This window comes from Anopheles gambiae, chromosome 3, assembly GCF_943734735.2.
Source record: "Anopheles gambiae chromosome 3, idAnoGambNW_F1_1, whole genome shotgun sequence".
In the NCBI taxonomy this organism is placed as follows: domain Eukaryota; kingdom Metazoa; phylum Arthropoda; class Insecta; order Diptera; family Culicidae; genus Anopheles; species Anopheles gambiae.
This window is the reverse complement of record NC_064602.1, coordinates 77722536-77739240: the sequence shown is the minus strand read 5'-3', so window position 1 is coordinate 77739240 and position 16705 is coordinate 77722536. Positions and strand designations below refer to the sequence as shown.

General features: G+C 47.0%; 3 protein-coding genes across 4 annotated transcripts in view; all 3 read left to right on the top strand.

Annotated features, from left to right (window-relative positions):
• The first annotated feature begins 11 nt into the window (after positions 1-11).
• LOC1270674 (Golgi pH regulator) lies at positions 12-2342 on the top strand. The gene is made up of 5 exons (XM_309392.5): positions 12-251; positions 343-613; positions 678-1079; positions 1148-1329; positions 1401-2342. Exons 1-5 carry the CDS (start codon positions 204-206, stop codon positions 1854-1856), a joined length of 1359 nt encoding a protein of 452 aa, XP_309392.5. The 5' UTR covers positions 12-203; the 3' UTR covers positions 1857-2342.
• Positions 2343-2487: 145 nt separating this feature from the next.
• The window catches only part of LOC1270676 (neuromodulin), a 79134-nt gene continuing 64916 nt past the window's right edge, over positions 2488-16705 (top strand). The window contains exon 1 of the mRNA XM_061660998.1: positions 2488-3975. Within this exon, the coding sequence (XP_061516982.1) occupies positions 3864-3975 (112 nt within the window). The 5' untranslated portion in view covers positions 2488-3863. The remainder of the gene's footprint in view (positions 3976-16705) is intronic.
• LOC1270675 (ubiquitin-like protein 5) lies at positions 4551-14761 on the top strand. Of its 2 annotated transcripts, none has more exons than XM_309393.4 (2): positions 4551-5259; positions 14099-14761. In XM_309393.4, exon 2 carries the CDS (start codon positions 14135-14137, stop codon positions 14354-14356), a length of 222 nt encoding a protein of 73 aa, XP_309393.2. In that variant the 5' UTR covers positions 4551-5259; positions 14099-14134; the 3' UTR covers positions 14357-14761. The 2 variants fall into 2 exon arrangements, with proteins under 2 accessions (XP_309393.2, XP_061516984.1); XM_061661000.1 differs by lacking the exon at positions 4551-5259 and adding an exon at positions 13898-13989.

The window sequence follows — 16705 nt, the reverse complement described above, 5'->3', positions numbered from 1 at the left end:
CTGTTTGACAGCTCGTTAAAAACGCCGAAATAAACAAATGGTCTTTGCCACGGTAAAGGCAAGTTCGTTAGCGGAAACAAACCCTTTGCTGCGCCGGGAGTTGGTGGCCAAAACCGGTGGACTTGCATATACAACGATGAGTACCGCACTGTAATTGAAAACAAGGCTCAACGGACAATCGCAACACAAAGCAGCCGCACACCATGGAGCTGCCATTTATGGGTGATACGTTGATCGTGCTCGTGTCACAGGTAAGTGCCACCCCACAGGTTTCGATCGATCGGAATGCAACACGTCCTCACTCTTGCGGGTTTGTTTCGTTTCTTTTCCGAATCGGTGCAGCTCATATTCTTCATCGGCGGATGGGTGTTTTTCGTGAAGCAGCTCTTCCGCAACTACGAAATCCGCCATGTGTTCGTGCAGCTCATCTTCTCCTCTACGCTCGCCCTGTCGCTGACCATGTTTGAGCTGATTATTTTCGAAATCATCGGCTTCCTGGACTCGAGCTCGCGCTACTTCCACTGGCGGCTGGGGCTAACGCTGCTGCTCATCATGGTGATTGCCGTGATACCGTATCTGATTGCTTACTCCTGCATCAGCAACGTACGAATAGGTATGGAAAGGTCCAATTTTTATTCGTGTTCCTTTGCTCAACATTCTTCATTCCCATTCTGCAGTGCCGGCCAAATGGGTGCAACCACTAACAACACTCATCTGGCTGTGCTATCTGTACGGCTTTTGGCGCATCGGCGATCCGTTCCCGTTGCTAAGCGTCAGCCGTGGCATATTCACGATCGAGCAGGCCGTGTCACGCATCGGCGTAGTCGGCGTCACCGTGATGGCCATCCTGTCCGGGTTCGGTGCGGTTAACTATCCGTACACCAGCATGTCGTACTTCATCCGGCCCGTCTCGCAGAGCGACGTGGTCAATCTGGAGCGAAGGCTGCTGCAAACGATGGACATGATACTGGTGAAGAAGAAGCGCATCGCGCTGGACCGGAGGCGCAACAAGCCGAACCAGAAGCAAAGCATCTGGGGCATGATAAGTAGCGTCACGCAGCGACCCGCCGGTGCTGAAAGTGGGTCGACAGAAATGCAATTTTGCGATGAGAATTTTTTTCGAATTAAATTTGGCATTTCTTTGTAGATATTGGGCAGCTGCGGTTAGAAATTTCCGCCCTGGAAGAGCTCTCCCGGCAGCTGTTCCTCGAAGCGCACTCGATGAAGAACATGCAGGAACGGGAACGGTGGGCCGCCACCCTGCAAGGGAAATACTTTAACGTGCTAGGGCACTTCTTCAGCCTGTACTGTTTGTGGAAAATATTTATTGTAAGTAATTTGCCCCTTACAAGCAACAACATCGTTTACAGCAATATTTTTTGCGCCCCCGGTGTTTGCAGTGCACAATCAACATAATCTTCGATCGGGTCGGCAAGAAGGACCCGGTAACGCGCGGCATCGAGATAGCGGTGCACTGGTGCGGCTTCGACATGGACATTGCGTTCTGGAGCCAGCACGTGTCCTTCCTGCTGGTCGGCTGCATCGTCGTCACCTCGATCCGCGGCCTGCTGCTCACGCTTACCAAGTTTTTCTACAAAATTTCCTCCAGCAAATCGTCCAACATTATCGTGCTGGTGCTGGCCCAGATAATGGGCATGTACTTCTGCTCCTCCGTGCTGCTGATGCGCATGAACATGCCGGCTGAGTATCGCGTCATCATCACGGAGGTGCTCGGCGGGCTGCACTTTAACTTTTACCACCGCTGGTTCGATGTGATCTTTCTCGTGAGTGCGCTGGCGACGATCGTCGTGCTGTATCTGCTGCACAAACCACCGAACGTGGACACCAGTATGTAAAAGGGTGCTAAAAGTGCCACACCAAGTGCTTCTTTTTTTTTTTTGTTGTCCAAATGCCATACCAATATGTGTGTGTGAGGATCACAATGCCGCGACCAGCCACTAAGCTACAGCAAACCGCCGAAACAGTGATTTGTATCGTAACTCTGCGGGAATGCTTTCAACGTTTCTCTCATACCCATTTACGTCTAATTATACGCCTTTTTTTATTCTCTCATCTGTAACGCTTTTAAGTTTTGCCCTTTTTTATCCATTCCGACGTGTAATGGGCGATGGTATCCGTAGCAGGAAGACGGACGGTGCGTAACGGAACAAGATAACACTGTTGATGTAAATAATAATCGAAAAGCAAAGCGAAAAGCAACTAATAAAGGTTGTACTTGAAGGATGCTATAAAACTTTTGTTGGTAAGGCAAAGGAAACTGAAAAAATAAGCTTTAATTTAAAATGATTAAATAATAATTTAATTCTTGCTGAAAAAAGACACCCCTTGGGCACACCCTGTAGCAATTGCACTACCATTGGAACGTTCTTCGGCTCGGTCCGTGGTGTACGCCTCCCGACACAATTGCCAGTAATAATTAATGGTTAACAAAATCGCGGTACAAAGAATCATCATCGCAAGTTCACACCAAGCGTTTGGGGGGGAGGAGGCCATTAGCCCCGTGAGGGTGAGACAGCGCCATCCATAGTTAATGCACCCACCAGCACGACTTCGCTACCACATTCCTACCACACTGAGTCCACTTAATCAAATGGAAAAGCAAATCAAACCCCGTCCGGCAGCGAACGATTGCGGATCGACATTCCCCCCCCCCCCCCCCAAACAAAAACCAAAAAAAAGCCAACACGCCTTTCCTACAGAGCGTGCCCTTTGTACCAATGTTTTCGAGCATCCGAAGGCTTTTTATTTATTTGCCGTTGCACGTTGTCATGCCGATAGTCCATTTTATGAATAAACAACCCCGTACAAACACACACACACACGCGCGCTCGCTCGCTCGCTCGGTCGCACTTGTTTGCTGCCCCGTGCTGTTGCCCACCACCACCGCTACTCTTCGCCCTTCGAGCTGGTGTGAGGCCACGGACAAACTGCGGTGGTTTCTTGTTTCGGGCCGTGCTCCGATCGCACGCCCGTCAGTCGACCGTTGGTTCACACGTCATCCGGTACCGCGCGGGAACTACAACATGTGATTGCCTGCGACGCGGAATGTAACGTTCCGACACTGCGAAAGAAAACGGGTTTTGCGGTGGCCAGTGTGTTAATAGGAGCGACGGAGCGGCGGACTTTGTTAATCGGTTCCGCTTTTGGGGGGAGGGGGTGTGTGAATCGATAGTGGGAGGTTCGTTGGAGGTTCCATTTGTGCACACGGGGGTAAGGTTTGATCATTCGCGTCCGGTGTGTCAAGCAACGCACTGTTACTGTTGTTTTGCTGGTGGATGATTCTTGCAACGGAGTGTGTAGATAGGAATCAACAGTTGCAGAAATAGAATATTAATATTCCAGTGCACGCAGCACGTGTGTGTGTATACGTGTGTGGCCAATTCATCTCCAACAGCGTGCGGGACACGCTTGACGTGATCATCGTGAACCGCAAACCCGTTGTAAACGAGCGAGTGAGCGAGCGAGCGAACGATACCAATCAATCGTTGTTTGATCGAAAACGGTCGGATTGGCCACGGGGAGCAGCACCGTCGTCACGGTCGCGCCAACAACAACAGGTTGCAGCAATAGACGCGCTAAAGTCCAACACTGTGTCCAGCGTGTGCGTGTACCTATGAGGTACGCTCAAGAGTGCAATGAAGTGCGGCAAAGGTGAACGTAATTAGTGGGTTCATCCTCCCTCAGTGTTCAGTGTGTGTGTGTGTGTGTTTGTGTGAGCAAGAGAGACAAAGCAGTTAATTTTCAAGCACGCTAGGGAAGGAGGCGCACCGGAAGGCGTGGTGGGGAGGAGATTGATTCGATGCTTCCATGTAGTCAGCTGGTTGCGTGCCGCGAACCATACAATGGGCTGCAACACTAGCCAGGAGATACCGAGCTACGGTGGTGGCGGTGGACAGAAGACGACCGACTCGGCGGCCGCCCTCGGCGAGCTGCTGGAGGGCGATGTTGAAGAGGGTAAGTTTAGGTGGTCTGCTTTGGGGTCTGTGAAATGGAGGCGCCTGGTTAATGATCTGAAGGAAGGGGAATGGATGCGCCTGGTCTTTTGTAGAAAAGGGCGCACGTGTGATGAGCGGTGAATGTAAATGTACTTTGAACTTTGTTGTAAATTCGTTTAAAAAGGGTTTTTATGAAGGTACAGGTTCGTAACGGAATTGAAATCGTTTCGGGTATATTGACAGGTCCTACATTTAACGAGTAATTGCCATTAAATGCCTTGACAACTATGCTACACTCTCTACAAATGGATAATAATGATAATGAAGGTGCAATTCTAACAAAAAAAATCTAAAAACAACCTTAAAGAAACGCACAAAGCGTTTCAGTCAAAATATTCTCCCAAATTCTTTCGCCACACTTTCACACACTCGAAACTGCTCGAATTCGAGCGCTTTGGACGCTTTCGAAAGCTCTCTCCCATACACTCGCTCTCGCACGCTTTCTCCCTCTCACTGAAAGCTACTTTACGCTCTCTCCCTCTCTTCCTGCATCTATTACATCACCTGTTCGCATTGTTGTTGCCAGTAGAGAGGCGCCTGCCAGCAGCCATTTGGGCCGAACGGCTGCACACACAACAACAACAAAGTAACACGGCTGTTGCCAAGGTGTAGCAGCACTTCGTGTTTCGAGCAGTTCGCCACTTCGGGCTGCTCGAGCTGCAGCGCTCGGCCCGAACGCCCGAACGCTCGAATCGTGTCACTGTTGTTGTTGCTGCTGCTGCTGCTGGCAGGACAGTGCGTACACGTTCCACCACCTGTGTGTGTCTGGCTGTGTGCATCCCCATCCGGATCGGCTTTCAAGGCCCGTGCTCTCACTCTGAAGCGATACTCGGTGCCGTGCACACGTCTTGAACGCAGCAGCTACCTTACGAGCGAACGCGCGCCCATCTTCTTAACCTCTCGAGCCTCCTTGTGCGTTTGCCGTGTGTGTGCGTGTGTGTGTGGTTTTCGCGTTCTCCGCTCCACGGTCTGTCGCGCGCTTCAAGTGTCCGTGTTGCATAATAGTCAGCCCGGTCAGCAAACAGGGGGGGAAGGGCTCTCGAGCACGTCCCCGTAACAGGCCGCGAGTGTTCGTTTCGTACACGGCCAACTGCCGTCAGCCGTTACCCGGTTGTGTGTTGCCGCGTTGCCTACTGCGATTGCCGTCTGCGGTTGAGTGAAGTGAACGCCGAACGCGCTCCAGCCACTTGTCCACCTGTCTGAGGACACAGCCACTAAGTGCCGAGAGCAGCAGCACAGTAAGGTAACGATTTTTTTTAAACCTCTTTTCCACCATATCATTGTGGGTTATGGGTTAAAAAACGGCCAGAAATGGGGTTTTTTTTGTGGTGAGCTGGGAGGCTGTTGTGTGTAAATGTGTGTTACATTAAATCACCATCAAAATGCTTCGGCTTGGTTGGGTGGTAAATTATTAACGCAATTGTTTTCCAACCTCATTCCTAGCTTCCTGTTCTGCAAGGTGAACGGTGAACCCACATTTCAAAGCATTCCTTAGCACATGGCTAACCAAAAACCCGACTAACGAACTTGCAAGGTGGGGGGGGGGGGTGCAAAAGAGAAGGGCGAAGGGCCTCCCTCTGTTATCATCAATCTAACTTTTCAAACCACTCTACTTTGAACTTTTTCCTGTTTCCTGCCCTGTTGTATCGTTCTCAGATCCTCACCATTCCTTTAAACGAGTTCGGTTCATCTTATCCCTCCTTCCTCTCCCCCCCCCCCCCTCCCTCCTCTCTCTCTAGGTGTACGTTGAATTATGTACACGTTTTTGCCGTTAGCAAATGAGAGCAGAGTACGGATTTGCTAATGCGTCTTCCCTTTACCGCCGCCATTGCGAAAGAACGCGCAAGTTGTGCAAGGTGATTCTTGTGTGAGGCTTACAAGGTTCTCCCCCGCGGGCCTGTTTTCCTCTCGTAACCGCTCCATTTTACCAAAAACCAACATGGTTTGGAGGGGGGAGGGGGGCATGAAGTTGTACGGTACGGGGCTTATTGATTTCGAAGCTTCAATTTTTGATGCACCTCCCGCGGGTACTACGGCCGTTGCCTTTTCTTCGACCTGCTTTAGTGTAAGTTCCTGTCCGTTCCGATCCGTGGGGAGTGGGTCCTAACCGATGAAAAATGGATCGATTCGTACCGAACCGTAGGGGGTGATACAGGGTTTCCAGGGGTTCTCATAGTTGTCGGACGCTTCTTTGACTCTTTCCTATTGGAAGTGAACCTCATATGTTGGAAATTGGACTCTATGGCACGCTTGTTGGACAGGCTCCTTGGAAAATCCTATTGGATTTGTCCAACAAGGGTGCTGTAGAGTGCAATTCACATTAGATTAAGTTCATTTCGTGTATGAAACAGTCAATAAAGTGTCCCACAGCTATGAGAACTCCTGCAAAAACCCTGTACCTCCATCCATTTCTCTCCCCCAGCTTTGATTTGGTTAGCTACTTGCGCGCGCCCTGCTTCATTGCGTTCGCCACATTGTAACACAGAGAAACTGCGACGCGCAGCAGGAAGGACGATCTCGAGCCTTTGCGTCTGCTCGTGCATCGGTGATTGCATAAGATGGGGGAGGTGGGGGGTCGTTCGTGGAAATAGACAGTGAAAGGCGCTCCCGTTTGCCATTCTCGAGTGGTTCTACTTTATACTTCACTGGTTTGGTTCTGGCCCATCTTTCCACTTGTCCACCAACACTATCTTGCGAAGTGAATCATCACCGCCCGTCCGTGACCGTCCCTCTGGTCTTTTTCCTTTGCCGAGCTCGACAAAATAAAGACACTTCATTTCGGTTTCGGTTGTCTTTTATTCGAGAAGCCACTTAAGCGTGCCACACAGCACTGTGTGTGCCCACGAGAAATGCACACGAGTCACACTGCGGAGGGGGTACTGGTAGCGACACTGAGGGGACACAAAGGGAAACTAAACGATTCAGCACCATTTACATGATTTCGAAACATCATTACTCTTGACGGGGATGAGGAGGAGGAGCAGGAGGAGCAGTTTAGGGAGAACGGGGCGTACCCGGGTGTACTGAATTCCGTTTATTGATCGTACACTCGAAAAATGAAACCGAAGAGCTTCAACACTCAAAGGTCGTCCAAAGTAGCTACCTAGCTGGCTGGGCTTTCGGTTGCTTCGGTCTGTAACCGTCTTTCATCTACTTACCTTACTGAAGTGAAGCATTCTTTGCTCCTTTTTTAGACTGGTAGTGTATAAGCCCTCTTTTTGAAGGCTTTTTAGTCTAAAAATTTATTTCGCGAAGCTCCTTACTCGCGCTATCAAAGTTCAAGCTTGAAATTGGGCTTCCACTTAAAATGTCTAATTTAAAAACACTCCCCCTTTGCTCGGCGAATAAAACTCTCCACTTTTCAACACTCTAATAACCCTTCTGAGTCGGTTTTTTTTCTGGGGAGGGGTTGGGGAACATAAATCTCCTCTACACTACACTTGACCGACCGACCGATGCGTCGTCTTCAGTAGGTACCAAATCGTCCGTTTCATGGCCCACTAAATGTGTCATTTGCATAGTGAGGCCGGAGCGCTTATGAATAAAATTATCGGCCACCAAAGAGCCGAGCTTCCTTGCTGGCCACTGGGAAAGGCAAGGGGGATCCTTCCCCATGTACGTCCTTCACTCGCAGATGGATTGTACCAATAACGAGCAACATCCATCGTATCAAGCGAGCTGTTGTTGTTTTTTTATTCCCTTTCTTCGTTGACCATTATCTCGAGCTTTATTTAGTTTGGTTATCTTCTTTGGACTAGTTTTCCTTACATTTTCTTGCGGAAATGAGCAGATTATTCTGTTCTATTTTCTTCTTTGGCCTAGTTTTCCTTTTTTTTGCAGAAATGAGCATATAATTCTATTTTTTCTTATTTTTATTGTACTCTTCTTCTTCATTCTTTCATTTAAAAGTCTCTTGCATTTCGTTATCTTTCTTCTAATCGGCCTTGCCGCTTCTGCATATAAACCCGCCCGCTGTTCTATCGCGAACCAAATTCAAATTGCTATGAATTATATTGTCACTAGCAGCTAATCCCGCAGCTCCTGAAATTGTTTGCGCGAGCGTTATTGCACAAATAACCCGTTTTCCCATCCCAACCCATCCACCCCCCCACTGCCAAAAGGGGTGGGGAGTGTCTGTTTGATGAAGGTCGGAGCGCACGCTTTGTTTACGCGTCGGAAGCGTTCCGTTGCGCCGAGATCTGTTATCAAATTAACCACCATCCCTAATGTGATGAAAATCCCATTCACTTATGAATAATTTTCCAACCATAAAACGCACACCAGTGCCAAACAGAGCACAGCCCCCTTGGAGGTGCGTGGAGCGGGCGATCTTACGGAAGCAGTGTGTCGGTCGGGCGGTACAGGTCGGTGCACGCTGAACGTTGTTTTAAACTTTCAGGAAGAAATGTAAATATCATGTGAAGCATCGGTTCGAGGCTCCGGGCACGTGGTGTGATCCCCCCTTTGGAGAGGGGGAGCTTTCTGTGGAATTGGGGAAGCTTTCCTTAGGGGGTTGAGAGTTAGAAACACCCGGTTTTATGAGGGAAATTTGTTGATAAATAAGAAAACTAAACAAGTTCCTTGTGAAGTTGTTTTACCTATGTAATGATTAGAATTAATTTGAATTAATTCAAATCAACCGATGAACTCAAACTGAGCACAGTCCGAAGGCAGAAGAATAAAGGCAGAAGAAATAAACCGACACAGAAGAAGACTGAAGATGTTGCCGGTACGACGATCCGTAAACGAATGACGTTTATTGTTCATTGCCGCGCGCACGATGATCATGACAGCGGTCATGATCAAGTTTGACACACGAAGCACAGTGGCCGCATCGTGGTCATATGTCTAAGATATTACAGCTCGGCTATCCTGACCTAGGATTGACCTCAATTCTATTCTAATTAAAGCAATACGATGCTGTCTAGTAATACATCATGTTATATGTTATTAGACCATTTCCTAAGTTTGTCTACCTCTAAAACTCCGTCATAAGGCATCTGCGTGATCTGAAATCCATCAACATCTCTAATTACATAACGGTCGTGGGGAAGTACTTTATGAACTATATAAGGGCCGCGGAACTTGCAGACGAGTTTCTTATTTGCATTAGTGGAATCTGTGTATTTGATAGCTACCAGATCTCCTTCAGAGAAACTAGGGGCTGGCTTGGTTCTATTGGCTACGTATTGTTCGTTTCGATATTGTGAATATTCAATGTTAGATAACGCTTCAGAACGAAGAAGGTTTAAGTCACGGTTTGTTGTAACATGCTTATCATTAAGGAATTCATGTAATTCGTCTAAGATCTGGCCTCGTTGCTCAATGCCGAAAAGAAGAATCGAAGGAAGAAAGCTTGTGGAACTATGGACAGTATTGTTGAGGGCATGTTCAGCGGATCTCAAATGCGAACTCCAATCAGAATGGTCAGAAGAATTGCATAATTTGCTTAAAATGGGGCGAAGTACACGATTAACACGTTCCACCTGCCCGTTCGCTTGAGGGGAACCGGTTGCATTAAGAACATGAGTGATATCATTAGAATCAACAAACTCTTTGAATGCGGTTGAAGTAAAGCATGTTGCACGGTCACTTATAATTCGCTTCGGTCTGCTATAATATGACATATATTGAGTGAGAGCTTCACATACTTCATTAGTATTAGTTGTAGCGGTAGCGTATAATTTTGTAAATTTGGTGAAGGCATCTATGACAACCAATATATATTTCTTGCGAGATGTAATGTTGGGTAGGGGTCCTAAATGATCAATATGCAACGTGTCGAATGGTACGGGTGTCTTTGGAATACTGTACATATTTCGGTTGTTAGTTCTTGGAGGTGCTGAATAGACGATGCATTTTAAACAATTTTTAATGAAGTTCTCAACTCTTGGTTTCATATGAGGGAACCAATAGTGTTGGCTAATGGTTTGGCAAGTTTTGCTGATGGCAAGATGACCAATCTTTTCGTGATTGTGTCGGATAATATTGTCTACCATTTCTCGTGGCACATATAATTGAAGATGATTTGTGGAAGACTGACGATATACCAAACCATCTTGGAGGATAAATCCTTGAACAGAACCAGCTTCAAGTTTTTGTCGTAGGGTATTTATTAAGGGGTCTTGGGATTGAGCAATCTGAAGTTGAAAATCAAGATCTAAGTCGCTGATTGCTCCAACGGCTTCAGTTCGGCTTAGAGCGTCTACATGAGCCATAGAAGTTCCAGATCGGTAATGAATTGTGTAATCATAGTTTTCTAAAAACAAAGACCATCTTGCTATTTTAGCCGATGCATTCCTGTTTTTTAAGGTTTCGACCAATGAATTGCAGTCAGTAAAGATTTTTAAAGGCAACCCATGTACGTATACATGGAATCTTTTAAGTGCATAGATAACGGAAAGCGTCTCTAGCTCGTAGCTATGCAACTTTGCCTCTTCTTTTGATGTTGTCTTCGAGAAATAAGCTACAGGATGAAGTTTATTATCTTCTTGTTTCTGTAATAATACAGCACCAAAGCCGAACGAGCTGGCATCGCAATGAAGCTCAGTCTCCTTTTTGGGATCAAAAATAGCAAGGATAGGGGATTGAGTAAGTTTCTCTCGCAATGTTTCAAATGCTTCACAACAGCTTGTATCAAAGTTAAATAATTCATCTTTTTGAAGTAAGTTAGTGAGTGGTTTAGCAATGCAAGAAAACGAAGGGACAAAGCGTCGAAAATAAGAGAAGAGTCCTAAACATCTTCTGAGTTGTTTAACATTAATAGGCATCGGATAATTTCTAATGGCTTGAATGTGCCGATCACTAGGTCGAATACCGAAAGCATTTGCTTTGTATCCTAGATAGTCAAGTTCTTGATGCGCAAATTTACACTTGTCAACGCGAAGCTCAAGGCCACATTGTTTGATTCTCTCTAGAACTGCCTGAAGGGTTTTTAAGTGAGACTGAAAGTCCAAGGAGGCTATTATAATGTCGTCCAAGTAGACGACCACTTTTTCATCATCGATAAATTCACGAAGAATGGAGTTAATAAATCTCTGGAACTCAGAGGGGGCATTCTTAAGACCGAAGGGCATTTTGGTGTACTCGTACTGACCATCAGGGGTGACGAAAGAAGTGTAGGGAATGGAAGATTCTTCCATCCTTATCTGGTGGAAGCCACTTTTGAGATCTAGTAAACTGAAAAACTTTTTGTTGCTAAGATGCTCTAAACATGTTTCAATCAACGGTAGTGGGTAATTATCCCTCACAGTAATTTTGTTTAACGGTCGATAGTCCACGCACATTCGAACCTCTCCATTCTTCTTTCGCACGAGTACCAGAGCCGAAGCATAAGGAGAATTGCTAGGTCTTATAACCTTTTCTTTAAGTAAGTTTGAAACGATTTCCTTCACTTGATTACGTTCCCCGTATGATAATCTCCGAGGTTTTGTGAAAATAGGAGTTTGATTAGTTAGATTAATTTTCATACAGTGATTTGATAGTTCATTATTTTTAGAAGTATTATTTATATAAGAATTTTCAAAAATAGACAAAATGGTTGAAGTCTCTTCGAGGGATAGAGAAGGGCCAGTATCAAGTTTAAATTCAGATTCAAATGTATCAATAGCACAGATTTCACTAAAGGCATTATCTAATATACCAGATTTGCTAACGTTCCTTTTTTGTTCCTCTATAGTTTTTGTAGGGATAATGCAAGTTCGTTTAAGCGGGATGTGATCTTTGAAATACATAAGATGAACATTAAGTGCTGGAAGTAGATCCTTCCCTATGATTATTGGCCATGCCATAGATGTATGTGGCAGTATAACAAACATGTGATGGAGAATCGTCTCCCTGAATTGAATTCGGCAGTGTATTTGGCCACGAGTATAAAGATGCGAATTTCCTAAACCTTTGTAGTTGGAAGGAACTGGATCAGATAGCAGGCATAAAGGTACGATCTTCTCATTAATAAAGCTTACTGGGCTACCTGTATCAAATAAGGAATATTCTTTGACTGTCATGATTATATTCCCTGACTTAAGAAAAGAAGCACTCACCTCGTGCAATTCATTTAATGGCAGTGTTTCTGCATTATCGATATCAACGCGATTGGCCGCATCCGGATAAGCAGCAGCGCTGGTTTCAGCATTCGGACAGCTTTTATAGTTGTGTCCCAGCTGGAAGCAACGGAAACAAGCTCCTGGTGGGCGGCGTTGGCGTGTACAAGCACTCTGATGATGACCAAACTGAGAGCAATTGAAACAACGGACAGTTGTTGGTGTTGTTCCCCGATTAGTTGTAACCCGTTTGCGATCACTGGGAAAGGGCGTCTCGGATGATTTAGCAACATATCGTGGTCGAATCGCCTCGAACTTGTTCAAAAGTGGCTTCAAATCCTCCACTTTTTCGACCAGAAAACGCATTCCAGCGGTGTGGGACGGACTGCCAAGCCCTTCGAAGATGATGTTAATTAATTCAGGCTCAGGAACGGATGCGCGACTGGCGATTCGCTGCATATCTAATACGTAACGCAGGGCTGTCTCATGGGGCGAGAGACGACGGTTACGCAGCTGTCGGTAGACGCCTTCGGTCGTGGGTGTCACATAAAAGTTTGCAACCAGCTCGTCTTTTAATTGTTGCAGTGTTGAAGCACGAGAGGCTTTAGCGACCATAGCAGCAGATCCTTTCAGTAAACGGTACACGTAGAAGAATTTATCAGAATCTTGGACGCGGCACAGAGAAAAGTGATGATCTAGCTCGTCAAGCCATTCAATGATGCACTTTGATGCATCGTCTCCAGTAAAAGGCTCAATAATTCCATCTAGCTTCAAATCGCTTGCCGAAAATTTTCCCGATTGATATTCAAGGGTTTGGACCCTTTGGCGAAGCTCTAAAAGTTCCAAGCGTCGTCGCATTTCGTTGAGTTCATTTTCGTTGTCGGCGTTAGCAGGAAGCGAAGAAGAATTCTCATTGTTAAGCGCGATGGGAGCACAAGCTACGGAAGCACTCAAAATGGTGGCAGAATCGGTATCGTTGTCGCCTTTCAAAATGGTGGATGCGCAATTTGCCGCGACGGTAGCTACGGAGGTGGTGGTGGTGGCGGCTATGGCGGTGCTCGACGGGGGGCATATCTCACCTCGTGAGGTTGTTGCGACTGCTTCCGCTGATGTTAGTTGTAGAACGTTTTCAGAAAACATATTCCGAATTTGTGGAATAGAAGCCGTAACGGGGACTTCTATGCCCTTACTTTCAAGAGCACACAACATCTCATCTTTTGTAGGCATCGCGATGGCGGATCGTGGCGTCACCTCGCACACACATACACACGCACACACTTTTCGCTATACTTTTTATCGTGAGGGTGCAAACAGCAAAACAGGTGTAGTCGATAGGACGTATCCCACTTCTGAGATGTAATGATTAGAATTAATTTGAATTAATTCAAATCAACCGATGAACTCAAACTGAGCACAGTCCGAAGGCAGAAGAATAAAGGCAGAAGAAATAAACCGACACAGAAGAAGACTGAAGATGTTGCCGGTACGACGATCCGTAAACGAATGACGTTTATTGTTCATTGCCGCGCGCACGATGATCATGACAGCGGTCATGATCAAGTTTGACACACGAAGCACAGTGGCCGCATCGTGGTCATATGTCTAAGATATTACACCTAGTTATAATGATTGAAAAACTACCTGATGATGCTTAAAAGCAGACAGAAGTATTGAAAAATGATGTCGAATATTTTAACCTCTTTTACCGACGTCCATTTTTACTACTTTCTTTTAAAAAGAAAAGCATTTAAAAAGAAAAGTAAAACAAAAGTGTAAATAAAATCACTTGCTAAAATTCCGTATTTTTATCAAACGTCAATCGTACGTGTCCGCATGGGTCCGCCTTCTGTGCGAACGTCAGTTTGACGTTTAGCGACCCGTCTCGCATGTTTGTTTACAGTCCGACAAGCTCGCTTGCCTGCCTGCAGAAGGTTGTTGTCGCGTACAAAAACCGCGTTCTAAAGCTAAACCCGCGTCCGTGTGTGTTACTTTCTAACCTTTGCCCCCCGGTGCTCGTTTTTCTCTTATTCCCTTTGTCAGCCACGCGCCACAAACAAAAGAAAAGGGGCCACGGCGATGCTGGAAATTACGTGCAACGATCGGCTGGGCAAGAAGGTGCGCGTCAAGTGCAACCCGGACGATACGATTGGCGACTTGAAAAAGCTGATCGCGGCCCAAACCGGCACCCGGTACGACAAGATCGTGCTGAAAAAGTGGTACACTATTTACAAGGATAACATAAAGCTGGCGGACTACGAAATACACGACGGCATGAACATCGAGCTGTACTATCAGTGAGCTGTATCTCCGTCTATGCTTGGTCTCCGGGTCTAGTCGGGCGGCTCGGATTTGCCTGGTTGTTGTGAGCGTATCGATTTTTTCGGAGGGAGGCCAGATGCGAACCGACGGCTTCGTGAACCGCGAAGGCATTGCCGAAGCTGGTGCGCCGACGGAACCGAAGCAACGACGCCCTACCAGAGGCACAAATGTACATCAACGGGAGAGAGGGAAGCGCGTAGGTCGGTGGGATAGTTTCGGAGATGGAAGAAACGGGGTAACAACGTTTAAGAAACGACTCAGAGAAGAGGCAAGAATTTAAGTATGTACGAGATACGAGATGATAACGTAAAGAAAGAAAAAAATTAAATAATAGATGAAGAATGTAACTGTTGGAAAGGAAATAAAATTGTACTAAAACACAAACACAATGGTGCACGTTGTAGGAATAGTTTTACCTCATTTACGAATGCGCCAGACGCTCCGAGAGCGCTCAGCCTGCCTGCCTTGGGTATCATTTCTCATGTCACATGTCTTGCGACGTCTTGTTATCGTAAAAGCCGTTAGCCGCAGCCGTACTCGCTTGTACCGCCAGTTGGTGGTGGTTGCTCGGTGTGAACTATCGTTTCCCTTTTCGCATGCAGACACCATGATTTATCGGTTATGGTAATGGTTTGCAGCGTGTGTTTCTGTACGCTGTTGGGCGTTTGGATGTAACATATTCATGCGTCAATCTGTGTACCGGTACGGTGCAGGGGCTACAGCAGCACAAAACACTGCCTCACCTTTCTGACATGGGCCCCCTCCCGAGAGCTGGAAGAAGGGGCAGTTTCTCCTGACACCCAAATCTGTTTTGTCAAAGGCTGCCAAGGGGAAAGGTTGCGAAATGGTAAATGACGGTTGGCCACCAGCACGTGACCGGGCGTTTGGAATTGTTTTACGCCAAAGCCGATGGTTGTCAATGCAAATTTGAATTTCAATTCCGGCAATGGAGAGAAGTTGTTGTTACTTGGCATTACACAAGACTAGTGAGGTGTTCGCTGGAGCGCACCCAGGACACCGATCCGACTTCGACTATTGTTAATATACAGACCTTTGCTTTGAAGGCCGATTCCGAACGACTGAGACTCTGAATACCTCAGAGCGACTCCGAATGACTCCGAGCGACTCTGGACGACTCCGAGCGACTCCGAGCGACTCTGGACGACTCCGGATGACTCCGAACGATTCCGGACGACTCCGGACGACTCCGGACGACTCTGAACGATTCCTTACGACTCCGAAGGACTCTAAGCGACTCCGGACGACTTCTGAAAACTCTGAACGTCTACTTACGACTCCGTACGACTTCGAACGACTTCGGACCACTCCGACTCCGAATAACTCCGCGCGACTCCGGACGACTCCGAACGACTCCGGACGACTCCCACTCCGAATAACTCCGGGCAACTCCGGAAGACTCCGGATGACTCCGAACGATTCCGGACGACTCTGGACGACTCTGAACGATTCCTTACGACTCCGAATGACTCCAAGCGACTCCGGACGACTTCTGACAACTCTGAACGACTACTTACGACTCCGTACGACTTCAAACGACTCCGGACGACTCAGACTCTGAATGACACCGGGTGACTCCGGACGACTCCGAACGATTCCGGACGACTTGGGACGACTCCGACTCCGAATAACTCTGGGCAACTCTGGACGATTACGGACGACTCCGAACGACTTCGGACAACTCTGAACGACTCCGGACGACTATGGACGATTCCGAACGACTCCAGACGACTCCGGACAACTCTGAACGACTCCGAACAACTCTGAACGACTCCGTACGACTTCAAACGACTCCGGACGACTCCGGACGATTCCGGACGACTCCGGACAACTCTGAACGACTCCGAACAACTCTGAACGACACCGGATGATTCCGAACGACTTCGGACGACTCCGAATAATACAGGGCGGACCTGCCTTCCGGAGTTGAATCCGAATTTATCGCCAGTCGGATCGAAGTCGACTCCGGATTTTTGCCAGGGCACGCAGCAGAGCTAAGTAAAGCCAAACATGAAGAATTGCATCGAAGCAAGCATGTCAAAACTATCACTTTGTGTGTTGTCAGGGAGACAGCCATAAAGTAGGATGAACTAATTGGGTTTGTAAATTCAATTGCCGTGCAACAAAGATGTATGTGTGCTCTCTTTCTCTCTCTTTCTCTCTTCACTGGAAGTTATATTTTACTTACAGCCGCACAGCTTTACGTACGAACCGGAGCTTGGGGGGTAGTAAAAACTTTCCTCCACTTGAAGGCTTTTGTTTGTGCTGCTAAAGCTTCAACCCGAACGCATCTGACTAATAGCCAATTAT